The sequence below is a fragment of the Hippocampus comes genome, unplaced genomic scaffold (assembly GCF_001891065.2).
Source record: "Hippocampus comes isolate QL1 unplaced genomic scaffold, H_comes_QL1_v1.1 scaffold114, whole genome shotgun sequence".
Lineage (NCBI taxonomy): Eukaryota > Metazoa > Chordata > Actinopteri > Syngnathiformes > Syngnathidae > Hippocampus > Hippocampus comes.
This window is the reverse complement of record NW_017806197.1, coordinates 22,042-42,448: the sequence shown is the minus strand read 5'-3', so window position 1 is coordinate 42,448 and position 20,407 is coordinate 22,042. Positions and strand designations below refer to the sequence as shown.

The 20,407-nt window shown below is 41.7% G+C and overlaps 2 protein-coding genes and 1 long non-coding RNA gene across 4 annotated transcripts in view; 2 read left to right on the top strand and 1 right to left on the bottom strand.

Moving 5' to 3' along the window:
- Positions 1 to 9,101, bottom strand: part of pax3a (paired box 3a) — a 34,760-nt gene extending 25,659 nt beyond the window's left edge. For both annotated transcript variants that reach the window (XM_019855887.1, XM_019855888.1), the window contains exons 1-3: positions 8,991 to 9,101; positions 3,255 to 3,368; positions 541 to 960 (exon numbers count right to left, since the gene is read on the bottom strand). In XM_019855887.1, coding sequence (XP_019711446.1) covers positions 541 to 571 — 31 coding nt within the window. In that variant the 5' untranslated portion in view covers positions 572 to 960; positions 3,255 to 3,368; positions 8,991 to 9,101. The remainder of the gene's footprint in view (positions 1 to 540; positions 961 to 3,254; positions 3,369 to 8,990) is intronic.
- On the top strand, positions 5,957 to 15,226 carry acsl3b (acyl-CoA synthetase long chain family member 3b). The gene is made up of 15 exons (XM_019855884.1): positions 5,957 to 6,180; positions 8,004 to 8,491; positions 8,946 to 9,123; positions 9,604 to 9,713; positions 10,441 to 10,579; positions 10,805 to 10,955; positions 11,290 to 11,413; positions 11,540 to 11,611; positions 11,681 to 11,820; positions 12,275 to 12,447; positions 13,092 to 13,166; positions 13,237 to 13,428; positions 14,229 to 14,343; positions 14,445 to 14,602; positions 14,806 to 15,226. The coding sequence occupies exons 2-15, from the start codon at positions 8,141 to 8,143 to the stop codon at positions 14,961 to 14,963; spliced, it is 2,136 nt and encodes a 711-aa protein (XP_019711443.1). The 5' UTR covers positions 5,957 to 6,180; positions 8,004 to 8,140; the 3' UTR covers positions 14,964 to 15,226.
- A 3,086-nt stretch (positions 15,227 to 18,312) lies between these two features.
- On the top strand, positions 18,313 to 20,019 carry LOC109506879 (uncharacterized). The gene is made up of 2 exons (XR_002166368.1): positions 18,313 to 18,673; positions 18,715 to 20,019. It is a non-coding gene; the product is annotated as an uncharacterized LOC109506879 (long non-coding RNA).
- The last annotated feature ends 388 nt before the right edge of the window (positions 20,020 to 20,407 follow it).

The window sequence follows — 20,407 nt, the reverse complement described above, 5'->3', positions numbered from 1 at the left end:
TTCTAAATCTGATTGTATCTGAATCAAAACGCACTGTAGCGTGATCATAAAAATGAGAGAATAATGATCTTATTCTGCAAGAAAAACAAATCCTACAAGGTGATTCAAAGATTAAAATGTGTTGGTGAAGTTAAATGTATAGTTTCAGAAAAGTTTACATTGCGCTGTTTTGAAAATTTGAACAAAGGCATTCTATTCAATCATTTTTTTATGTCAACAAACCGATTGTTAAAAATACATTTTTTTCCCCCACGTTATTGCAACACCCAAAAATGTTGAAAAAGATGCAGTGTATTGTTGGGATTAGCATTAAATCTGAACATGTCAGCAGTTGTATTTGCCCGAGTCATACTTGACTGCATGCATATAAAAAGTCTACACACCCCAGTTCACATGCCTGGTTTTTGTGACCACAACACACGGTCAAACCACATGTTTGTTATGGTGCAGTGAAACCAAGATTGAACTTTTTGGCCAGAATTCCAAAAAGGTATGTTTCGTGCAAACACATCACTTCTCATCTCCACAACAATGTCCTACCTGAAGTGAAGCATGGTGGTGGCAAGATCATGCTTCGTTTTTTTTTTTTCTACAGTTGAAACTGTGGTGGGAATGATAAAGATTTTCCAGGAGATCTTAAGATGAATCTAGACAACTGAACATTTGCATTTTACAAACTGTATGATGCTGTGGGATGATTTCTACCAACATCTCCAGTGGGCTTTTACACCATAAAGTGGGCATTGTTAGGAAGAGGATGACATTCAGGAGGAAATCCATTCCCTGATTACCTGCCTCGAGGTGTTATCGTTACGACGGACGGCCGAAAAGAGGGACTGTTTTTCGGATGTGTTTGATGTGATCAAATACATACGACCCACAACAGCCGAGGGCTTGAGCTCAAACCGAGCGGTGTTACCATGACAAAAGGGAGCTGTCAGTAGAGGCCAGGTGAGCTGGCTGAAAAAAAAGAAAGAGAAGGAGAGCAGAATTTGTTAACAATACAGCCTGTGGTCATGCAAGGAACGCTTAATAGTTTAGCTAATGGTTTACGGTCCCATGAGAAAAAAAAGTAAGTGCCGATTATTATCCACCTGTTTGTCAGGTGGGATACCCTCGACAGAGTATGCTGTCTGCATGTGCCTGTGTGTGTCTGCGTGTGTGTGTGTGTGTGTGTGTGTGTGGGTGTGCGCGTGCATGAGATAGAGGGACACCTTGAATTGTGTTTCCTACACCTCCACAGGCACTTGATGGAATCAACAAAGTGAACATCGTTTCTGTAAAGGTAAAATATTTTATACATTTGCTATATTTAACATTGTTATTTTGCTGTTGGTCACAATGTTTTGACTGCTTGTCAAAATGTGTCCAGCAAAATTCAGAGAATATTTATCGCCTCTCAATGGCTGTGACTGATTCCAGTTTTCACACTTGATTTCATAGAAGTAACTGCTTGCCAATTTGGGCAGTTCTGCAAGACAGCCGCATTGATGAATTCAGCCACACGAGGGCGCTAATGCACTCAATGCATCAAATGCTCCGTGTTTGCCAATCTTTTATTGAACCAAGGCACATATTTTACAAAGAAAAATCTCACAGCATACTACTTAACAGAAATGTAGACAGATGCACAAATGAACCACTAAAACCCACTGCTGGCGCGGCGCTTGTGAATCACATTCCTCTAATATTGTTATTGCTACTCACAAACCACATTATGTAAAAACAGTCAAATTAAACTGGAAGTAACAACAATTTGAAGTCAGGTAACTTGTACCTCAAGGCACCAATATATCACTTTATTTTCATAATATTAATTTTTTTTTGCCTGCAGAAAAATATTATTTTTCTCAAAAATAAATTGTTGAAGTCCTATGTCACTTTGGAATACACGTCAGTTATCTTTAATTAGAGTTAGGATTATGAGGACTGCCTGCCCTTGGAAACATTTCCCTGGGTTCCAAAAAATTAAGACGCCCTGTGAAGGGAAGGTGTCATTAATGGAAACGTTTTGGCGCTGTCCATTGCTGTAGTGCTGAATAGCAGAAAGAAAAAAAAAATGGGTGTGGGCATTCGAACATATCTAACACTGGTTTCATCTACTGTAAGCACATGACGCCAACTTGTGACAAATTGGGGAAGAGATTTGAAAATCAATTTCACGGCATCCATCCACAAGATTAGGACGGTGGTTAGTTCTGGTGTGAGTTCCGAGTCCACAGTCTGTGCCTCAAGCTGCTTCAGTGAGTGGGTCATGGTAATAAACTCTGGGATCCAAAGGCAGAAGCCCCCTCTTGTATTTAGAGGTGTAAACGCTTCAATGATGGGAGTGACTGTTGCAGGGTTTAGATCTGACCCACATACAGTCCCCTCCGGAAGTACTGGAACGGAAAGGTCAGTATAACAAAATTGTTTCATTTTATTAAACAAATCCAAATCCAGTTTTAACCATACTTTGGGCACCTAATAAAGTAGATGTGATGTGTGACACATTGCATTTGAGTGAAACTTATGCTCTGGCTAAAAGTTTGTAACAGTATTTGATTAACACACACACACACACACACACACACACACACACACACACACACACACAAGATTCTCAAGTATCAGTACTTGGTATTGGCGAGTACTCAAATTTAAGTACTTGTACAGTGCCCAGGATGTTTTCTAATACTACAATCCAATTCTTTATTAAAAAAGTGACCAGCTTGGTGTCCTCTAAAATCCACTTTTTCTTCCAAAATGTGCTATTGTATTAATGCCTGACTCCCCACGGTGGACTGACCCAGCAGGGGGTTCCGAGCCAATGACCCTGAGGGGACATGCACCTTCACAAGATGAGAGAAATAACTTTTGGGCAGGGGGTCAAAATAAGTAGTGTTGTAAAGTAATGGGACAAAGGGCGTGCAGATGACCTCCTAGGGGTTTGAAATCATCTCACGGCCTTAAGTTTGTTTTCCAAGTCATATAACCCACGAGAATAGATCAACTTCACTAACGATCTGCTCCATGCCCAACGAAAACGTTTTTTGTTTGTGTTTAATTAACTCAATTTTATTTTTTCAAGTGGGTGCACAAAGTAAAATCATCTGGATCCAAATACTTTGAAAAACTAAAGTATAAGTAAAGCCTTTCATTCAGCAGCAGACTGACAGTTAATCTCTTATTTGTTGTGCGGCAAGTGAGATGTGGGCCACATTGATGTGAGTGATGTGCTCAACAAGACATCGGGAATGCAAATGAAATGGTACCTCTTTGAAAGCTCGAACCAGCACCAGCTCCACGATTTCTTCATCATCATCATCATCATCATCTTTCACTTTTTGGAGCTGCCACAGATCCTTGCAGGGAAGCTTTCTTACAAACTGCGAATTTAGAAAAGAACAAAGATAGTTTAGTGACTAAAAGACATAGTACACAAATAAGAATACTATTACTTTAGAATGTCATGACTGAAGTAAAAGTTTAATTTTATTTAAACCACTTGTAACGTCATGTTTTTAAAAGATCCACCTTGGTCATGGTTTGCCGTAGCCATGTTCAAATGAGACATGGCGATCCAAAAGAGACCCAATGCTGTCATCTGCTGGCCATAGTTCATGTTTGCTTTCTTTTTTTTTTTACATTACAGTTTAATAATCCTGGTTTGATTATTAAACTGGCAGATTTTATTCTCCATCCATTTCTATTAAAAAAACAAAACAAAAAACGTAGTTGACTTCAATTGCCGTCGCTAGCGCTCCTCGCTAAGTTTCTCGTTTCACAACAATGGCGCATAAAGTTAAGGCAACGCTACAAGGTTGTTTTAAATACACAACGGGCAATTCTCTTTATGTTTATCTTGACAGTCAACTTCAACTGGCAGTGGCAGGAAAGAGACCCTTTGTCAAAAAATGTGTTTCGTATATGCCAAACAGCTGCCTGTTGCAAAGCACTTGTAGCTTCAATTTTTGCTCGCGTGTCAAAACAAAAAAGAATTGAGTGAACAACGCCTCGTGTCTTGAAAAAAGGCGCAAGTTGTGTTATTTGCTCACGAGTCACAAAGATGTCTCCTTTTGGATTAAGAGTCGGTGGAATCCAACTAACACAGTGGGCATTTATCTGGGCTTAGTTTTGTTTTAAGAGGCGACACTGGTCTCGGGAGCAAAAAGATAAAAATCCACCTCTTTCAGGTTTTCAAAGGCAGGCCTTCATTTGGTCATCCAGTCAGTGAGTAACACCACTTAAATGCCACCGTGACGAAAGCAGCAGAGAAAAGGAGGGGTGGCAGCCTACCACTGAGAGCCACAGGCAACACAGTGTCTGGGGCCGCCAGCTTCATTTCATAGGGGACCGCAGGGCTTAAAGTTAAAGATTACTTTGAAATCTGCATCCCTGCCATCAAACTCCTCCGCTGCGGCCCTCCCGCCTTCCCTCCAGCCGTCACTTCCCTCTCCCCCAAAAAAGAAAAAAGCTGTCGCCACAGAGCAGGGATGAGTTGGGAGCCAATCCTCTTTGATGACAGAGAAGGATCCTTTTGTTCCCTAATCCTTACACAAGCCGTTCCCTCCTCCCCTGCTCGCTATTTCTGGACGTTCAACTGGACACCGAGGGGTTTCATTATAAGGCGCCAAGTTAGGGGTTCACCTGTTTGGCTTTGATTGAAATCTAACGAAGTTGCCTTCTTAGGAGCCTCTGCTTTTTGTCTCTTTCTAACAATCTGCTGCTTTCACATCATTGAGAGGAAGCGCAACAAGTCACATGACACGGGTCAGTTCAGTCAAAGGTGTTTCCCCAAGGAACAACTATTTAGCCCTTCAGGAAGAAAAGGTCACCCAGAAACAGACACTGACGGGGTTCCATTTCCTGTCTGCCCGTGTTGCTTTTAAGATGTGGCTAGAGCATGCGCCATTATCAGATTGGACACACATTTCACAGAAGGGGGGGGGCAAGGCGGGGGGGGGGGGGGATGAAAGCGCTGTTCTCGATATAAACATCTGCCCCTGTCAAAGACCATCTCGGAAGCATAGCCCCGAGGAGCGCCATTATTACGCGCTTGCTTTGACTAGTCATATGATCGCAAGTTTTTCCTCTTCATATTCATCGAGTTCTTCTCTGCATGCATTTGAGGGAAGATCGACCCACAAGCAGACACATGGCCTCACAAGTGTGTGAACGCTCCGAGGAGTAGCGAGGAAGAGCTCAATGTTGACAGTCAACGGGTCACCTGGTCTTTTTCACTTATCTATTTTGTTCTCACTTTCAATGTTTTTCATCATTGGAAAACAGAGGTAGAAGAAATGTTGCACACAATTACTGTCTACCTCACTTGCTTGGTTTCTGTGCAGGCAGTTTCAGCCCAATCAGTGAGTTTGTTTATAGTCTGCCTTTCACACAAAGTCAGCTGGAACAGTCTCCAACTCCCCACGACCCTGTACAGGATGAGCGGTTATAGAAAATAGATGGATTGAATGGACATTCACTAGCTACACTGTAAACCCGAATAAATTGTCTCACTTTTTTTGGAATTGGTGATTTCAAAAGTTCTAGTTCTCTGAACTTGAATGTTTTGATTATATCCACCTGATATTTTTTATATAGTTCCTCAAAAGCTTTGAGTTAGAGCAACTCAGTTGTTCTATGTTACTTAATGTTAGTTTTCAAAACTTAATTTATGAAGTTAACAGAACAATGTAATTGAATGTAAACGTGAAATTGACTTTGCACTAGGTAAAATAAATACACTAATATGGCTTCATTCAAATGGTTTGCTGATACTTGCTCCTATAAACATAAAACAGGTTTCCGTTTAATACATTTTACTAATAGGTAAACACAAAAAAAAAAAATGTTCATAAACAGCGACCCATTTCTGCTTTTGTCTCTGTCAAATTGACCGATAGTAACCCGACTGACGTCTCCGTTACCCCGAGCACGCGCCACCTCCAGTTCTCCAATCACGGGCCGCCAAACGCGACAACGTCATCCAGTCGCTTCCGGGCTAGGAATGCCAGCCCGACTGCCGCTAAAATGTACCATTTTAACCAATTTTATCCGGCTTTTATAAATTACTGGAAATATTGACTTGAGGCCAGTTACACAGTGCTTTTAAACGACCTCAACATAATGTCGCAACTTCGCACTGAAGGATAACAGTACCTGAATCAATCCGGCAGAGGCTCACACGTAGCGGATGAGGTGAGAATGTATTGAAGCTTGGCAAATATTGCCGATTGTTAGCAACCGGGATGCTAAAGCGCGCGTCACTCCGGACTTGCTATCCCAAAATACAATTTCGATTGTGATTTAATTGCGTGCACTTCAGGATTTCGAAGGCATCAACAGCTGCCATCAGTCTCAATGGAAATGGATAAAAATTTGCTTTCTCTTTTGCGAGTGTATGTCCAAGCCAATTGCAAGTTTACAAGCAAGCGGCTTTTTTTCCATTTAAACATGATGTTGCTAAAGATGCTTTGTGTGGTACCTTTAAACCACATTTCCTCACACAGTCTTTGTGAACAAATATGCTATGTGTTATCGATCTGTGGTCGTGTGTCTTGATCTCGTCAAATTTTATCTGTGTGTCTTAAGGCCAAAGTAATCGATGCTTGAGCATAACCTCTCCATTTCAAGTCTGCTATTTATCGCAATCGCAAAAGAGTCTCAAAAAGCTGCACAGGCCTACAGTTGACAGGGATGGATCACGTCCCCTTGTTTAAACCCCGCAACCGGGCAAGGAAGTTTAAAAAAAGGGTCGTGTGTCTTGATCTCGTCAAATTTTATCTGTGTCTTAAGGCCAAAGTAATCGATACTTGAGCATAACCTCTCCATTTCAAGTCTGCTATTCATCGCAAAAGAGTCTCAAAAAGCTGCACAGGCCCACAGTTGACAGGGAGGGATCACATATCCTTGTTTAAACCCCGCAACCGGGCAAGGAAGTTAAAAAAAAGTGAAAGTAAGGAACTCTTCACAACCTGCCCCAGTCAGTGTAGCCTCCTTCCAACTTCACATCTTTCACTCAGGAGGAGGGAGGGAAGAGGAGAAGTGAGAGTAAAACAGGCCAAACCCAGATGTCAGGCAAGGCAAAGAGGCAATTTGCAAAGTAGGTGTGGTTTTACTAAATTGAGAGTGTAAAAATAAATCTTTCATCTAGCTTTCGAAAAATATAGCCGCTCTATTTTCTGCAGGTAGGGCATTCCAGAGGACCGGATCCTGTATAGAGAATGCTTAAGAACATGCAGACTTCTTTTTAGCTCTCGTAGTCACCAAAAGGACCAGCATGTTGCAAGCATAGTTCTTGGCATGGAACATATTCATCAACAGAATCAGCACACACCATGACAGTCAGATAGTTTGCATTTTATCATGTTTGCCCAACCCTTGTCATTGTCTAGTGTTACATTCTATGCTACACTGTTATATTAGTTTGCTGAAAGAGATCCCATTTAAGAAATTGAACCCTCACTTTAGCTGCACAACTAATATATCTTTATTTTGCATTGTAGCGAGAGTAGGGTGAACTTGTTTTGAATTTTCATCCATTTTTCTATGTTGCTTCGATCTTTGTTAGGACAGTCTGATTAGGATAGATTTTTTTAGGCTGTTCCAGATTAGGCAGAAAAAAAAATTCTAATATATAAATCACCTTTTCCAGATGGGCGGATAATTAAATTTTGGTCTCTGAATGCTTAGATCAAAGAAATGAATGACAGGCAGAGCATTTAATGACAATACTCTGTCATTAACTAATTAACTTTACAACAGAGAGCAAATTTCAAGTATAAAAACATGCAAAAAAAAGCTTGAGCTGATAAAACTTGAAAGACAGTCATTCTCACTCTCATACACAGCTACTGATAATTTTGAGGTCTTGCTTATGGCAAACGTTGCTGACTGAGAGAAGGTGCTAAGAATAGATTCATTTACCGGTACCGTTGTCTGTAGGGTTGTATAGAGTTTTGTGCATTTGATTTTGCTGATGCAGGCTGCATTTTCTAAGGTTCCTGTTTCCTGCATTGCAGGTCAGGTTGACTCGCTCACAGAAATCAAGCACACCCACTGATCTTCCACCAATCCTCCAAGACCTGTTTTTGTAGACCTCTCCTGGTCTGCCTCTTTTTGTTTTTTTTTTTCTTCAATTTATATCTCTCCTCTCAAGATGAAGCTGAAGGAAGACATCAACCCCCTGCTCCTGCAGGTCTTTCGATCTGTTGTCTGGGTCTACTCTGTGATCACCTTCATACCCTGGTACTTCCTTTCCGGGGCAGGCACCAATTTAGAACGGGCCCGCCGCATCAAAGCGCGTTCAATTAGCGGGCACCCGGCGGGCCCGTACAGGGCCATCAACAGCCAACAGGCACTGGTGGCGTGGCTGCACCCCGGGGTTGACACGCTGGATAAAGTGTTTGAATATGCAGCCAAGAGGTTTCCCCGGAGGGACTGTCTGGGGACCAGGGAAGTGCTTAGTGAGGAGGATGAGCTCCAACCTAATGGGAAGGTCTTTAAGAAGGTGAGAGAACATTCCTACAGCGATGCCTTGACTTGAGAGTTTAATTTGCCGACCATACTCAAAACATTCGAATCTCTAACCGTCATGTGGAAAATGTTCCTGACCAGCGGAGTCATGGCACCGTCAATTGATTTCAACCATTTTCATTGCAGTGCAATTAATCAGCAGGCTTATGCAAAGGAAAAGAACACTGAGCCTATTTTCAACAAATAAAAACAAAAGCCGTTTTGTGCACCAGCAGGAAGTCGGTGCCGTAGCAGCGAGGGCCCTGCATGTGGCACTATTTGACTAGATCTGAATGAAGCCAGACCATCATGAGCCGTCCTCGGTAGCCTCAAGAAAGATTTCTAAAAATCAAACAATTCCCATCAATTGTTTCTTCGTTGACTCTAAAACAGATAAACTTCAGAGCAGTCACACGAGCAAACAGTGTCGAAATATGTGGCGTGTGCAGGTCATTCTTGGGAACTACAACTGGCTGTCGTATGAGGAGACTTACCAGGCAGCCAGGATGTTCGGAAGCGGCCTGGCGTCCCTCGGCCAGAGACCTCAGTGCAACATTGCCATCTTCTGCGAGACCAGAGCCGAGTGGATCGTGGCAGCTCAAGCCTGCTTCATGTACAATTTCCCACGTGAGTGACATTTACTCCAACTGTTAGTTGGCGAAAAAGCAGGTTGTGTGGAAAAGGAGTAAAAATCGGTTCAGCCAGGATATTTACCCTTTTAGCTTATTTCGTTTGGACACAGCTAGCCGGATTAAAGTACACAGGCGTCGAGGTTCTCCCAGCTGACCGGCCCTGAAATGACCTTGTCACCCCCTTTTTAAAGGAATACACCTGAGCTCCAAGCCAATCAGGTCAGAGCTCAGCAATTGGCCATCCACAGGTGGTTGCAATTTCCTTCCCTGAAACAATCAGCTTAGCGCAAAACACATGAAGCGCCGCACAATCACCACGGCAACAGTTTTGGATGGAGAGATTGTGCACCTTTCTCCCCATCCAAAATTCATGAAAATCAGCGGTTCGTATGGGTCATTTGGCTCGATGACACCAACCCAGGCTACTGAAGTACTCTGATTGGTGGTTTTTTTTTCCCCCTCTCTTATTTGACAGTCGTCACCCTATATGCCACTCTGGGACCCATGGCCATCGCCCACGGTCTGAACGAGACCGAGGTCACGCACATCATCACCAGTAACGACCTGCTGCAGAGTCGTCTCAAGGTACCTGCCGGCGGCATCTATCGTATTACTGCGAAAGTAGTTTGAATAAAATCATAGTTCACTAAACCCCTGCTTGTGGCAGGGGATATTCATTTGAGATCCACCGGCTTTCGGTGAAAATCCGCAATCGAGAGAGACAATCAAACAAACAATTTTTAATAGTTTTACACATTGAAACACGGGTCTCAAACTCAAGGCCCAGAGGCCGGATCCGGCCCGCCGCGTCATTTTATGGGGCCCGCGAAAGCCAATCATGTGTGTCAACTTCCAGAATCTTTGCTCAAATCCGTACTGAAATGTCAAATTGACATGTGTAATAAATAACAAGGTTTTTTTTCAATAATTTTGTTACTCTCTTTACACTCGAACAATAACTGAACATACAAACGGAGCAAACAGTGATACTCACACGCATATATTCTCTCTGCTCTGTGGGAACAAAACAACGATGCCCAGTAGGGGACCTTCTCTGTATTCTCGTCTTGTCGTTAATTTCACTGCATCTCTTCCAGTGCAGCTCACTGCTGACCAGAATGTTGTGGTGCTACACTGAAAGCGCAAAATTCAAAATTTAGACTTGCCTGTATACCTGCGAAACCCATAAAAAAATTGCTTTAAAATCTGCACGTCTAATAAAAGGGGGGTTCGCTGTACTATTTACAGTTCTAAGTACAGTACTCGGTTCAATGAAATCAATGTAAACTGTCATCATACTTCCTCCCATCAGGCGATGTTGTGCGATGTTCCGAGGCTGCGGTATGTCATCGTAGTCGACAAGAAGCCGTCGAGCTGGCAGGACATCCCCAGAGGCATCACGATCCACAGCATGGACGCTGTTAAAGAGATGGGATCCAGGCCTGAAAATTGTGAGCGTTTGTGCAACCGGATTAAAAAGCTTTCTAATTTTGCCCTGATGTGAAATTGGATTGATGTGTAACACACAAAAAGACATTGTCATCAGATTAACAGGGCTTCGCTGTTCGTGAATTAACGACTGTCGTTTTTCCATTTGAGTCTGAAAAAGTACACAAAATGGCTTCCCCCTCAGCTCTGTGTTCAACCCACATCTGCCATCTTGTCTGTGTGCACAGTAGCGACTCACGGCAGACAGCCGCAGCCGTCGGACATCGCCGTCATCATGTACACCAGCGGCTCCACGGGCATCCCCAAGGGGGTCATGATCTCCCATGGCAACATCATCGCCGGCATCACTGGGATGGCAGAGCGAATTCCCAACCTCAAGTACGCAGAGATCAAAATTGACCGCTGAGGTCTCTGAGACTTCCTCGGTGTAATTACTGCCGTCTAATGCACTGCACCTCACAGCTAAATGGCCTCCGATAATGGCGAACAATAATGTGTGGCCATTAACATGCGAAAACATGCGACATAGACAAAAGTATTGGGATGTCTACTGGAAGTGAAAATGAAGTAAGATGGTCAGTCCTTTGCGGCGAAACCAGTTTGTATGGCTTAATAGAAGTCTTTCAACGTAATTCATTCAAGTGTCTATTAAAGTGACGGCCACTATTTGCAAAATAAGGATACAGAGCAGCTGTTGTTTGCGTGTTGGCAGTGAAACGGACACCTACATCGGCTACCTGCCGCTGGCCCACGTTTTAGAACTCAGCGCCGAGCTGGTATGCGTCTCTCACGGCTGTCGCATCGGCTATTCCTCCCCGCAGACTCTCGCCGACCAGGTCAGCGTACGAACGCATGCTTGCCGCCTGCACACATGACATTGAGCAGATTTAACGGTCGAGTCACATCGTGTGTTCCAAAGACACTGACGGAGAGTTGATGCAGTGTGTTGTCAATCGTTGCAGTCCACCAAAATCAAAAAAGGCAGCAAAGGAGACACCAGCATGTTGAAACCGACACTCATGGCCGCCGTACCGGTGAGTCTTCGGATGCTGCATTTTCAACTCGCTGAATGTGAACTGATGACCCTCCTGCCTGATGTACAGGAAATAATGGACCGCATTTATAAGAATGTGATGACAAAGGTGGAGGGAATGAGCAAATTTCAAAAGACACTCTTTGTGCTGGCGTACAACTACAAGATGGAGCAGATCTCCAAAGGCTACAGCACGCCTCTCTGTGACAGGTGATGATGCCCACTCGACGCGATAACATGCAGGAACAAGTTTCTTTGGCATAATTCCTCCTGTTGACATTTTTTGTTTTCGTCACCGGGGCAAATTAGACCTTAAAATGGAACAAGCAAGAGTTCTTCTTTGCCCACGCTCAGGAGTCATGTGCAGCTTCGAAAGTCATTGTTCACCCAAGGCAACTCGATGTGCTTTGCGCAACACCTTAAAGCATTTACAAATAGAACAGCTGAAGAGATTCAAAGGCAGCAAAGCTAAAAGAAGGGTTCAAACAGATGATGGGTTCCGGAGAAACAGATTTTTATTTTTTTATTTTTTTTGTACGGACTCAACTGTTTTCAACCAGTATCTTCAATAGAAAATCAAATTTTCCTCTTGTCAGAATGTTTTTTTTTTCTTTTTTTTTTTTTTCCACTGTCTAACCACCATTTATCTCTATAAACGTCTTAGTTTGGTGTTCAAGCGTGTCCGGGCACTGCTTGGTGGCAACACACGGGTGCTACTCTCAGGCGGAGCCCCGCTGTCGGCCGCCACGCAGCGCTTCATGAACATCTGTCTGTGCTGCCCCGTGGGGCAGGGATACGGCCTCACGGAGACCTGTGGAGCGGGCACCATCAGTGAGGGTAAGTACAGAAAGACCGTTGGCCTCTATCTACAGTGAGCACCCAGCCGTTTTGTGTTTGGCTTTTCACAAATTCACTTATTCGTGTTATTTTCTGTGACAAACTAACTGAATTAAAAAAAATTTAAGTCAAAACGAAATAGAAACTAACTGTAACGATAACCCTGGTGCTTGTGAATTTTTGTTAAGAGTAAATTCTTTATCAATTTATCTTGCAGATGCGTGATGAAGAGTGGGTGGTTCCTGTATTAATCTTTGTCAGTCAATTCCGTCATTCACCATTTAAAAATATATATATTTTTTGATATGGAGCGGGCACCATCAGTGAGGGTAAGTACAGAAACACCGTTGGCCTCTATCGACAGTGAGCACTCAGCCGTTTTGTGCTTGGCTTTTCACAAATTCACTTATTCGTGTTATTTTCTGTGACAAACTAACTGAATTAAAAAAAAAAAAAAAGTCCAAACGAAATAGAAACTAACTAATGATAACCCTGGTGCTTGTGAATTTTTGTTGAGTAAATTCTTTGTCATTAATTTACCTTGCAGATGCGTGATGAAGAGTGGGTTGTTACTCTATTAATCTTTGCCAGTCAATTCCGTCATTCACTGTTTTTTTTTTTTTTTTTTTTGGGCTATTTTGCAGTATGGGACTACAGCACCGGACGGGGGGGCGCACCGCTTGTATGCTCAGAAATCATGCTCAAGGACTGGGAAGAGGGTAAGTTCAGCAAAGCAACTTTCGAATCAAAGTTGACCGGCTCTGAAGAGGCGACTTTGTGCGTCCGCAGGACGCTACTACAGTACGGACAAGCCCAACCCGCGCGGGGAAATCTTGATCGGCGGACCTAATGTAACAATGGGTTACTACAAAAATGAAACCAAGAACCGTGAGGACTTTTTCGTAGACAGGAAAGGCCAGCGATGGTTCTGCACTGGAGACATTGGAGAGTTTCACCCTGACGGATGTCTCAAGATCATTGGTGAGAAACCTGTTAACGATGAGCTGTCGTGTTTGAATGAAAATGAAAGGTGAAATCTTTTTTTTTTTTTTGAATGGGTTAGGTGGATATTATTAAAATTTTACCGTACTAACAACGTAATTAAATAGAATGTAATGAACGAAACCGTTTGTGCATCATGATTCATTGCGGTGAGAAACCTGTTAACGATGAGCTGTCGTGTTTGAATGAAAATGAAAGGTGAATTTTTTTTTTTTTTTTTGAATGGGTTAGGTGGATATTATTAAAATTTTACCGTACTAACGTAATTAAATAGAATGTAATGAACGAAACGGTTTGTGCATCATGATTCATTGCTGCTCCTTCTGGTGTGCACAACTAGGCCACTTGGGGGCAGTCTAACATGACCGAAAATGAAATGCTGTATAAAGCTAAATGGACATTTTCTAAGGCAAATACACAACTTGTAATTCTCTTTTATGTTTAATTTGACAGTAAACTCCAAATCGGAGTTGCAATAAACAGTTTGCAACTTCTTTGTTTTTATAAATATTTTTTTATTTTTTCCTTAAGAATAATTGTTCAATAACCGATGAAGTGCCGCCTGGTGGGAAGGGAGTTAAGCTCACTTTCTAATTAATAGAAAAGTATTTCTTTGCCACCATCTTGTGACACCTCTAGGCAATTACAATTTTTTATTTTATTTTATTTTTTTTTTTGAAGGAGGGTGTCAACTATTCCCAAATTTCTGCTATTTAACCACAGAACAGAGAATATAGAGGAGGGACCTTTTAGGATCGTGACATGTTACCTTCCCACAGATCGCAAAAAGGACTTGGTGAAACTACAGGCTGGTGAGTACGTCTCTTTGGGAAAAGTGGAGGCTGTTCTGAAGAACTGCCCGTTAGTAGACAACATCTGTGCCTATGCCAACAGGTAAAGTCCTTTGACAAAATAGGCAGACCGTTTTTTTTTTTTTTTGTGTGGTGTTGTTTTTTTTTTTTTTTTTTTTTAAACGTCTTTATGTTGGTCTGCAGTGACCAGTCGTACGTGATTAGCTTCGTGGTGCCAAACCATAAACTGCTGATGGCACTGGCGGAGCGGATGAAGGTGCGGGGCTCGTGGGAAGAGATCTGCAACAACCCGCAGATAGAGAAGGAAGTGCTCCGCATCCTTACTGAGGCTGCTATCTCATGTAGGGGGTTTTCTGTCTTCTTTTTTTTTTAGAATTGCCAGAGGATAATTTCCATAAAAAAAATGAAAGAAAATCTATACAACGCCAAGTGCAAATAATCATGGTTTATGTATACAATACTTTTTTACTTGTCTGGTCCTTGTATGTTATTATTTCAAAAACCGTCATGTTCACCAACCCTCTTCTGCTCTCCCCCCACGCAGCAAAACTGGAGCGGTTCGAGATCCCCAAAAAAGTGCGGCTGTGCTCGGAACCCTGGACACCAGAGACTGGCCTGGTCACAGACGCATTCAAACTGAAGCGCAAAGAGCTCAAAACGCACTACCAAGAAGACATTGCAAGGATGTATGGAGGCAAATAACACACGGCCACACACGCACGAACGAGGGCATGTACTAACACGAGCGGGTCCGAGGCCCCTGAAAGAACGACTTCGGGGGAGCGGGGGGTGCCTTATGATTTCCATAAAAACACAAGACAGACCCCTGGTATTGATTCAACACATGGGAAGAATCCACCTTCCACACAAAGCAGTGACTCGCACTCCCGCCAAGCTCTCAGCGGTGCGTTTCGGCCTTGGTTGTCACGGCAACCAAGGCCAGTCGCGGACTTCTGCACGAAGGGAAACAAATAGGTGGCCATGGCCAAAATAAACCGGAGGCGGAAATGTGGCCATCTGAGCGGCGCCTCATCAATAGTTAATGAGTTAATTAGAATCGACAGTACGGAGTGAGAACATCGAGAGTCGGGGACTTAATTGAGCCAGTGTTGATCTTTTTTTTTTTAATATTTGGAACATGTCACCGCACACCACCGCACAAAAATGTCAAACAAACGTGATAATGAATTGGGGTCATCCTTTTTTTCACAGAACAAAAAGAAAATATTTTTTTTAAAAAGGGTATAAGGCCGAAGCAAGACATTTCTAACATTTGCCCAGTTTACATTTTCAAACGTGATTGTAAAGTTGATACACGTTTAGTTAATTTTGTACCTTCTGCCATCTCGTCAGTCGACAGTACGGAGTGAGAACATCGAGAGTCGGGGACTTAATTGAGCCAGTGTTGATCTTTTTTTTTTTAATATTTGGAACATGTCACCGCACACCACTGCACAAAAATGTCAAACAAACGTGATAGTGAATTGGGGTCATCCTTTTTTTCACAGAACAAAAAGAAAATATTTTTTTAAAAAAAGGGGTATAGGCCGAAGCAAGACATTTTTAACATTTGCCCAGTTTACATTTTCAAACGTGATAGTAAAGTCGATACACGTTTAGTTAATTTTGTACTTTCTGTTGTCTCATTGAAGTGCATTTAATTGTTCTTTGTGTCACCACCAATAATTTTGTTCATCCGCAGTATCTATGCTGGTGACACACAAAATGAAATTGGCAGCTGACCTTTATTTCACTTTTGTGACATTATTGTGCGGTGATTTTTTTTTCTCCTAATGAAAAATATATGGCTTAACTATTTTACCAGAAAAACAAAGTTTAAAACTTGGTATTTCGTAAAAAGCATATTGCTGTCATTGAGCCAAAACCTCTTTTGTCACAATTTGGTGCATTTCTTTTTTTTTTCCCCACAAATTGATACGCGTGATCAGTCCACACATTTCAGTGTGATTTTTAACCAATCCTAATTGTTGGAAACAGCTTGCGCTCTTTGACAATGGTTATGTTTTGGGATTTTGTTCATCCGCAGTATCTATGCTGGTGACACACAAAATGAAATTGGCAGCTGACCTTTATTTCACTTTTGTGACATTATTGTGCGGTGATTTTTTTTTCTCCTAATGAAAAATATATGGCTTAACTATTTTACCAGAAAAACAAAGTTTAAAACTTGGTATTTCGTAAAAAGCATATTGCTGTCATTGAGCCAAAACCTCTTTTGTCACAATTTGGTGCATTTCTTTTTTTTTTCCCCACAAATTGATACGCGTGATCAGTCCACACATTTCAGTGTGATTTTTAACCAATCCTAATTGTTGGAAACAGCTTGCGCTCTTTGACAATGGTTATGTTTTGGGGGGAGGGGGGGTTCCTAAAAAGAGATCATTTTCGAGGGATTCCACCTGACGTGAGCGATATTCAAATTTCACTGTTCTCGCTCAATACTGGAATGATTCTGATCATCTATTCTCTTTTATTTCCAAATAGGATCCAGGTTTCCAATCTTTGCTTTTGTTGCTTCTTGTAAATATACTTTTTTTTGTGCAAAAAGTCTTGCAAAGCCATGAGATGTCAGTCGGATGTTTTTGTGTTCATTTGAGGGTTTTATTATTCTTACTGTAAGAGCACCATCATGTTTTATTTACGACTTTTGCGCATTTGTGATTTTTATGTTCACCCAAAGACTTTTTTTTTTCTGTTTGTTTATTTTGTTGTTTTTGTTTTTTTTTTTTTTTTTTTTTGGATAAACTCATGTCCCAAAAGTTTGTTTACTTGAGTACGTGTTTACTGATTGGACATCAAACTTCTGTCTACGCAGTGACCACTTCGCTCTTCGGCCTTTTGGTGCCATTTTGATTCCACTCCAATATGAGAAGCCCGAAGTCGCTTTAGTCAAACGTGCAACGTTCCTCTCGTCATGAAGCATGGAGTCAGGCTTTGGATAACTTATGTTCTTTTAAACATGGTGTTCCCTGTCGGGTTGCAGCTGGCTCAAGCACAATATGTGTTTTTCATGGCGCGCCTTGTCCGTTAGCGACTAATTTACTACATTATGTTACTCTTGTCTTGATGTGCCTGGTCGGGATGTGGCTGATGTTATGTTCTCATGATGCACCTTGTTGGGTTGTGGCTATCTTGTTATATTCAAGTCATGATCCGCTTTGTTGGTATGTGACTGACTTACGCTGTTATGTTCTCGTCAGGATGTGCGCCGTCAGGTTGCGGGTAACCTAAATTCTTCTAGTCGTCATGCGCCTTGTCGGGTTGGGGAGAATACCGTGTTTTATGCCGCTCCTTGTTGGGTTGCAGCCGATTTGCTACACTGAGTTGGTCTCGTCATGAGGCGCCGTGTCGGGTTGGAGCTAACTTCCTTCATTAGGTTCTTGTCATTATCATGCCATGCCTAGTTAGGTTGCGGCTAGTTTACCACGCTGTGGTGCGTCTCTTCATGTTGCGCCTTGATGAGTTGCGATTTACCGTGTTGGGCTCCTTCTGTCATGATGCGCTTTATAAGGTTATGGCTAACTTATTGCTGTCTTCTCATCATGAGGCGCCTTGTCGGGTTGTAGATAATGTACACTATATTTTCTCGGGTTGCGGATAATTTAACGTTACAATCAATCTTGTTGGGTTGTGACTGAATCACTACATTCTGTTCTCTTCATGATGCGCGGTGTTGGGTTGCGGCTAACTTGCTAGGTTAGCTTCCTTTTTCCCTCCCCACTACTAGCTTACTTTTTACCTTAATGTCGCAATACGCTTTGTCATGTGGATAACTTTTGACATTATTTTCTTCTCGTCCGGTTGCGGCAAACTCACATTATAGGAAATTTGCTTCCCATCACCTAAATTTCACGTTAAAGTTACCAATCAAGCATTTAAGCATTACCACATTGGAATGGATGTCTCCAAGGGAATGTGCTGTAAATACTTTGCCTTTTCCCCCCCACAACCTTTTTTTTTTCTTCTAAATTGTACAAGGACATTTATACTCCCTCCTCAGGCATCTTTTTTTTGTTTTGTTTTGTTTTGTTTTTTCTAAATTGTACAAGGACATTTATACTCCCTCCTCATGCATCTTTTTTTTTTTTGTTTTGACCTGTGAATATAAATAATACAAATGATTGTGCAATATTTATTCTCCAATTTTAGTTTCAATTACATAGGAACATTTCAAAAAAAGGTGGCATCTCTTCACTGAACTTTTTAAAAAGTGTTCAAGCGGTGTCATAGAAGACCAAGAGAACGACATAGGAACACATAGGAGTAATGTAGAGAGACACTGAAAAGCATGTGTATGTAAGTGTGTTACTTTGCTTTGGTTTGTATTTGAAGACTTGAAGGGATGGACATCATAACCGATGAATTTATGGGTAAAGAATTCTGTCTGGTACGTGAAATGAAATCTTAATCAATACCGCTTAATTTTTCAGAGTTCTGAAAAAACTATTGTCCCATTGAAATTATATTTCAAAAAAATACATTAAATCCCCCTCAATCAAATGTCGTCGATGCCCATCCTGAGTCGACGGCGAATATTGACGTAGCATGTGCGCAACCGAACGTGAGGAAATGAACACACGCCTGCGGAAAGCCGTTGGAAGGTGTATCCCATATGTCTGTTCTGTTTCACACTCCTACACAACTTTGGCAATACCAGTCGGCCAGCTGCAGGTTAGTCTTGACGCAAAACTGCACTAGTTGACGTCTGTGCGCTTCTAGTACATTTCCTTGTCTAATTTGTAACCTCACGAATAATACGAGTAACACGCAGTTGTCAACTAGTGCGCAGTTTACAGAGAGGGGGACTAGTATACACTCAATCGGGCTTTCCATACACTCCTTGATATTACAGAATTAATTTCACTTGTGGTTTTTTTTTTTTGTTTTTGTTTACAGATTTCATGTAACATTGATAATGTGTGATGCAGTAAATGCATATATATGGTTCTGAAGAAATGCATATTTTAATTCATGTACATGATTTACTGCCGTTTTTTTGTGGCATAATGCCAGGGAACAAAAAAAAATGTATTGGTATCATGGAATGAATTTCTGACATTTTAGCACCCAGGAATGCAACTTATGTTTTCTATATATTTGCTTCTATATTCTTGTTGCCTTCTGACACGTGAGCTTGTCTTTGGGGCTCCTACGAATGTGACATCAGAAGTCCAATTTCTTTTCAAGCTCACGTTCTTTATAAGTACATTTTATGTCGAATAAAAATGTGTGTACGTACACAATTGAAGACTCTCCACTAACAACCCAGGCTAAACTTAGCTCCACCCCCCGCGCAAATCTCAATCGAGATTTAAGACTTCACCATAGTGAAAATAGGAGGTCAATAAGTAAAAGAGCAATTGATGCCCACCCCAAAAATGGATTCTCTGTAATTGCCTCACATTGGCAGCAAAATACTTTTATCTAAATGAAGCGCCTTAATTCACTGAAAATTGTTTCATTGTCACCAAGATGGCCGCATCTTGGAGTGTTAGAGAAAGAGTCCCAAAAATATAACGAGTTCAATTTTCAGGATATAATGGAGCATTGACTAAAAAAATAATAATAATTTATGAATAATGAATAAGCAGATGATTGCTGTACAGTATTTAATAGTCCGCTTTCTTAATGTCTGGGGGCAGGGAAGGGGTCCCCTCAAACAAGTGTCTCCTTCCTTATTTCTGTGATTTGGCTTTGAATATTATGGAATAAAATGTTTAAAAGTTTGTGTTGTAAAGTTGAGTGCTCTTTGTTCCTTTGAGGCGCGGCGTGTGACCAGCCGCTCGGATTGCGATCATCCTGAAACTGGTGTTCCTATGGCAACAAAGGCCATTGAGAGTGTGTGCGTGCGTGCGGTATATCGATGGTTAGAACACGCCGTTCGAAGATGCGTCCTTCAATCAGAGCCTAATAGAATCTCTATTAAATAGACGATTGTTTCACAAAAAGCACACTTTTCATGATGGAGATATACAAGTATATCATTCATTCATATTGGCTGAAACAGCCATAGAATTTTAGGCCATAATTAAAGATTTTAAAAAAGACAAACGATAAATAGACTAAATTTCATGGGCGTGTATTGCAAATGTAATATGAACAAGATTTCTTAAACTTGTATGGGA

Excerpts from the sequence above, each read along its gene's own strand:
- acsl3b (XM_019855884.1), top strand. The coding sequence starts at position 8,141 with ATGAAGCTGAAGGAAGACATCAACCCCCTGCTCCTGCAGGTCTTTCGA. Across the intron at positions 10,580-10,804 it reads GGGATCCAGGCCTGAAAATT|TAGCGACTCACGGCAGACAG; the intron begins GTGAGCGTTTGT and ends CTGTGTGCACAG. Across the intron at positions 11,612-11,680 it reads CACTCATGGCCGCCGTACCG|GAAATAATGGACCGCATTTA; the intron begins GTGAGTCTTCGG and ends CCTGATGTACAG.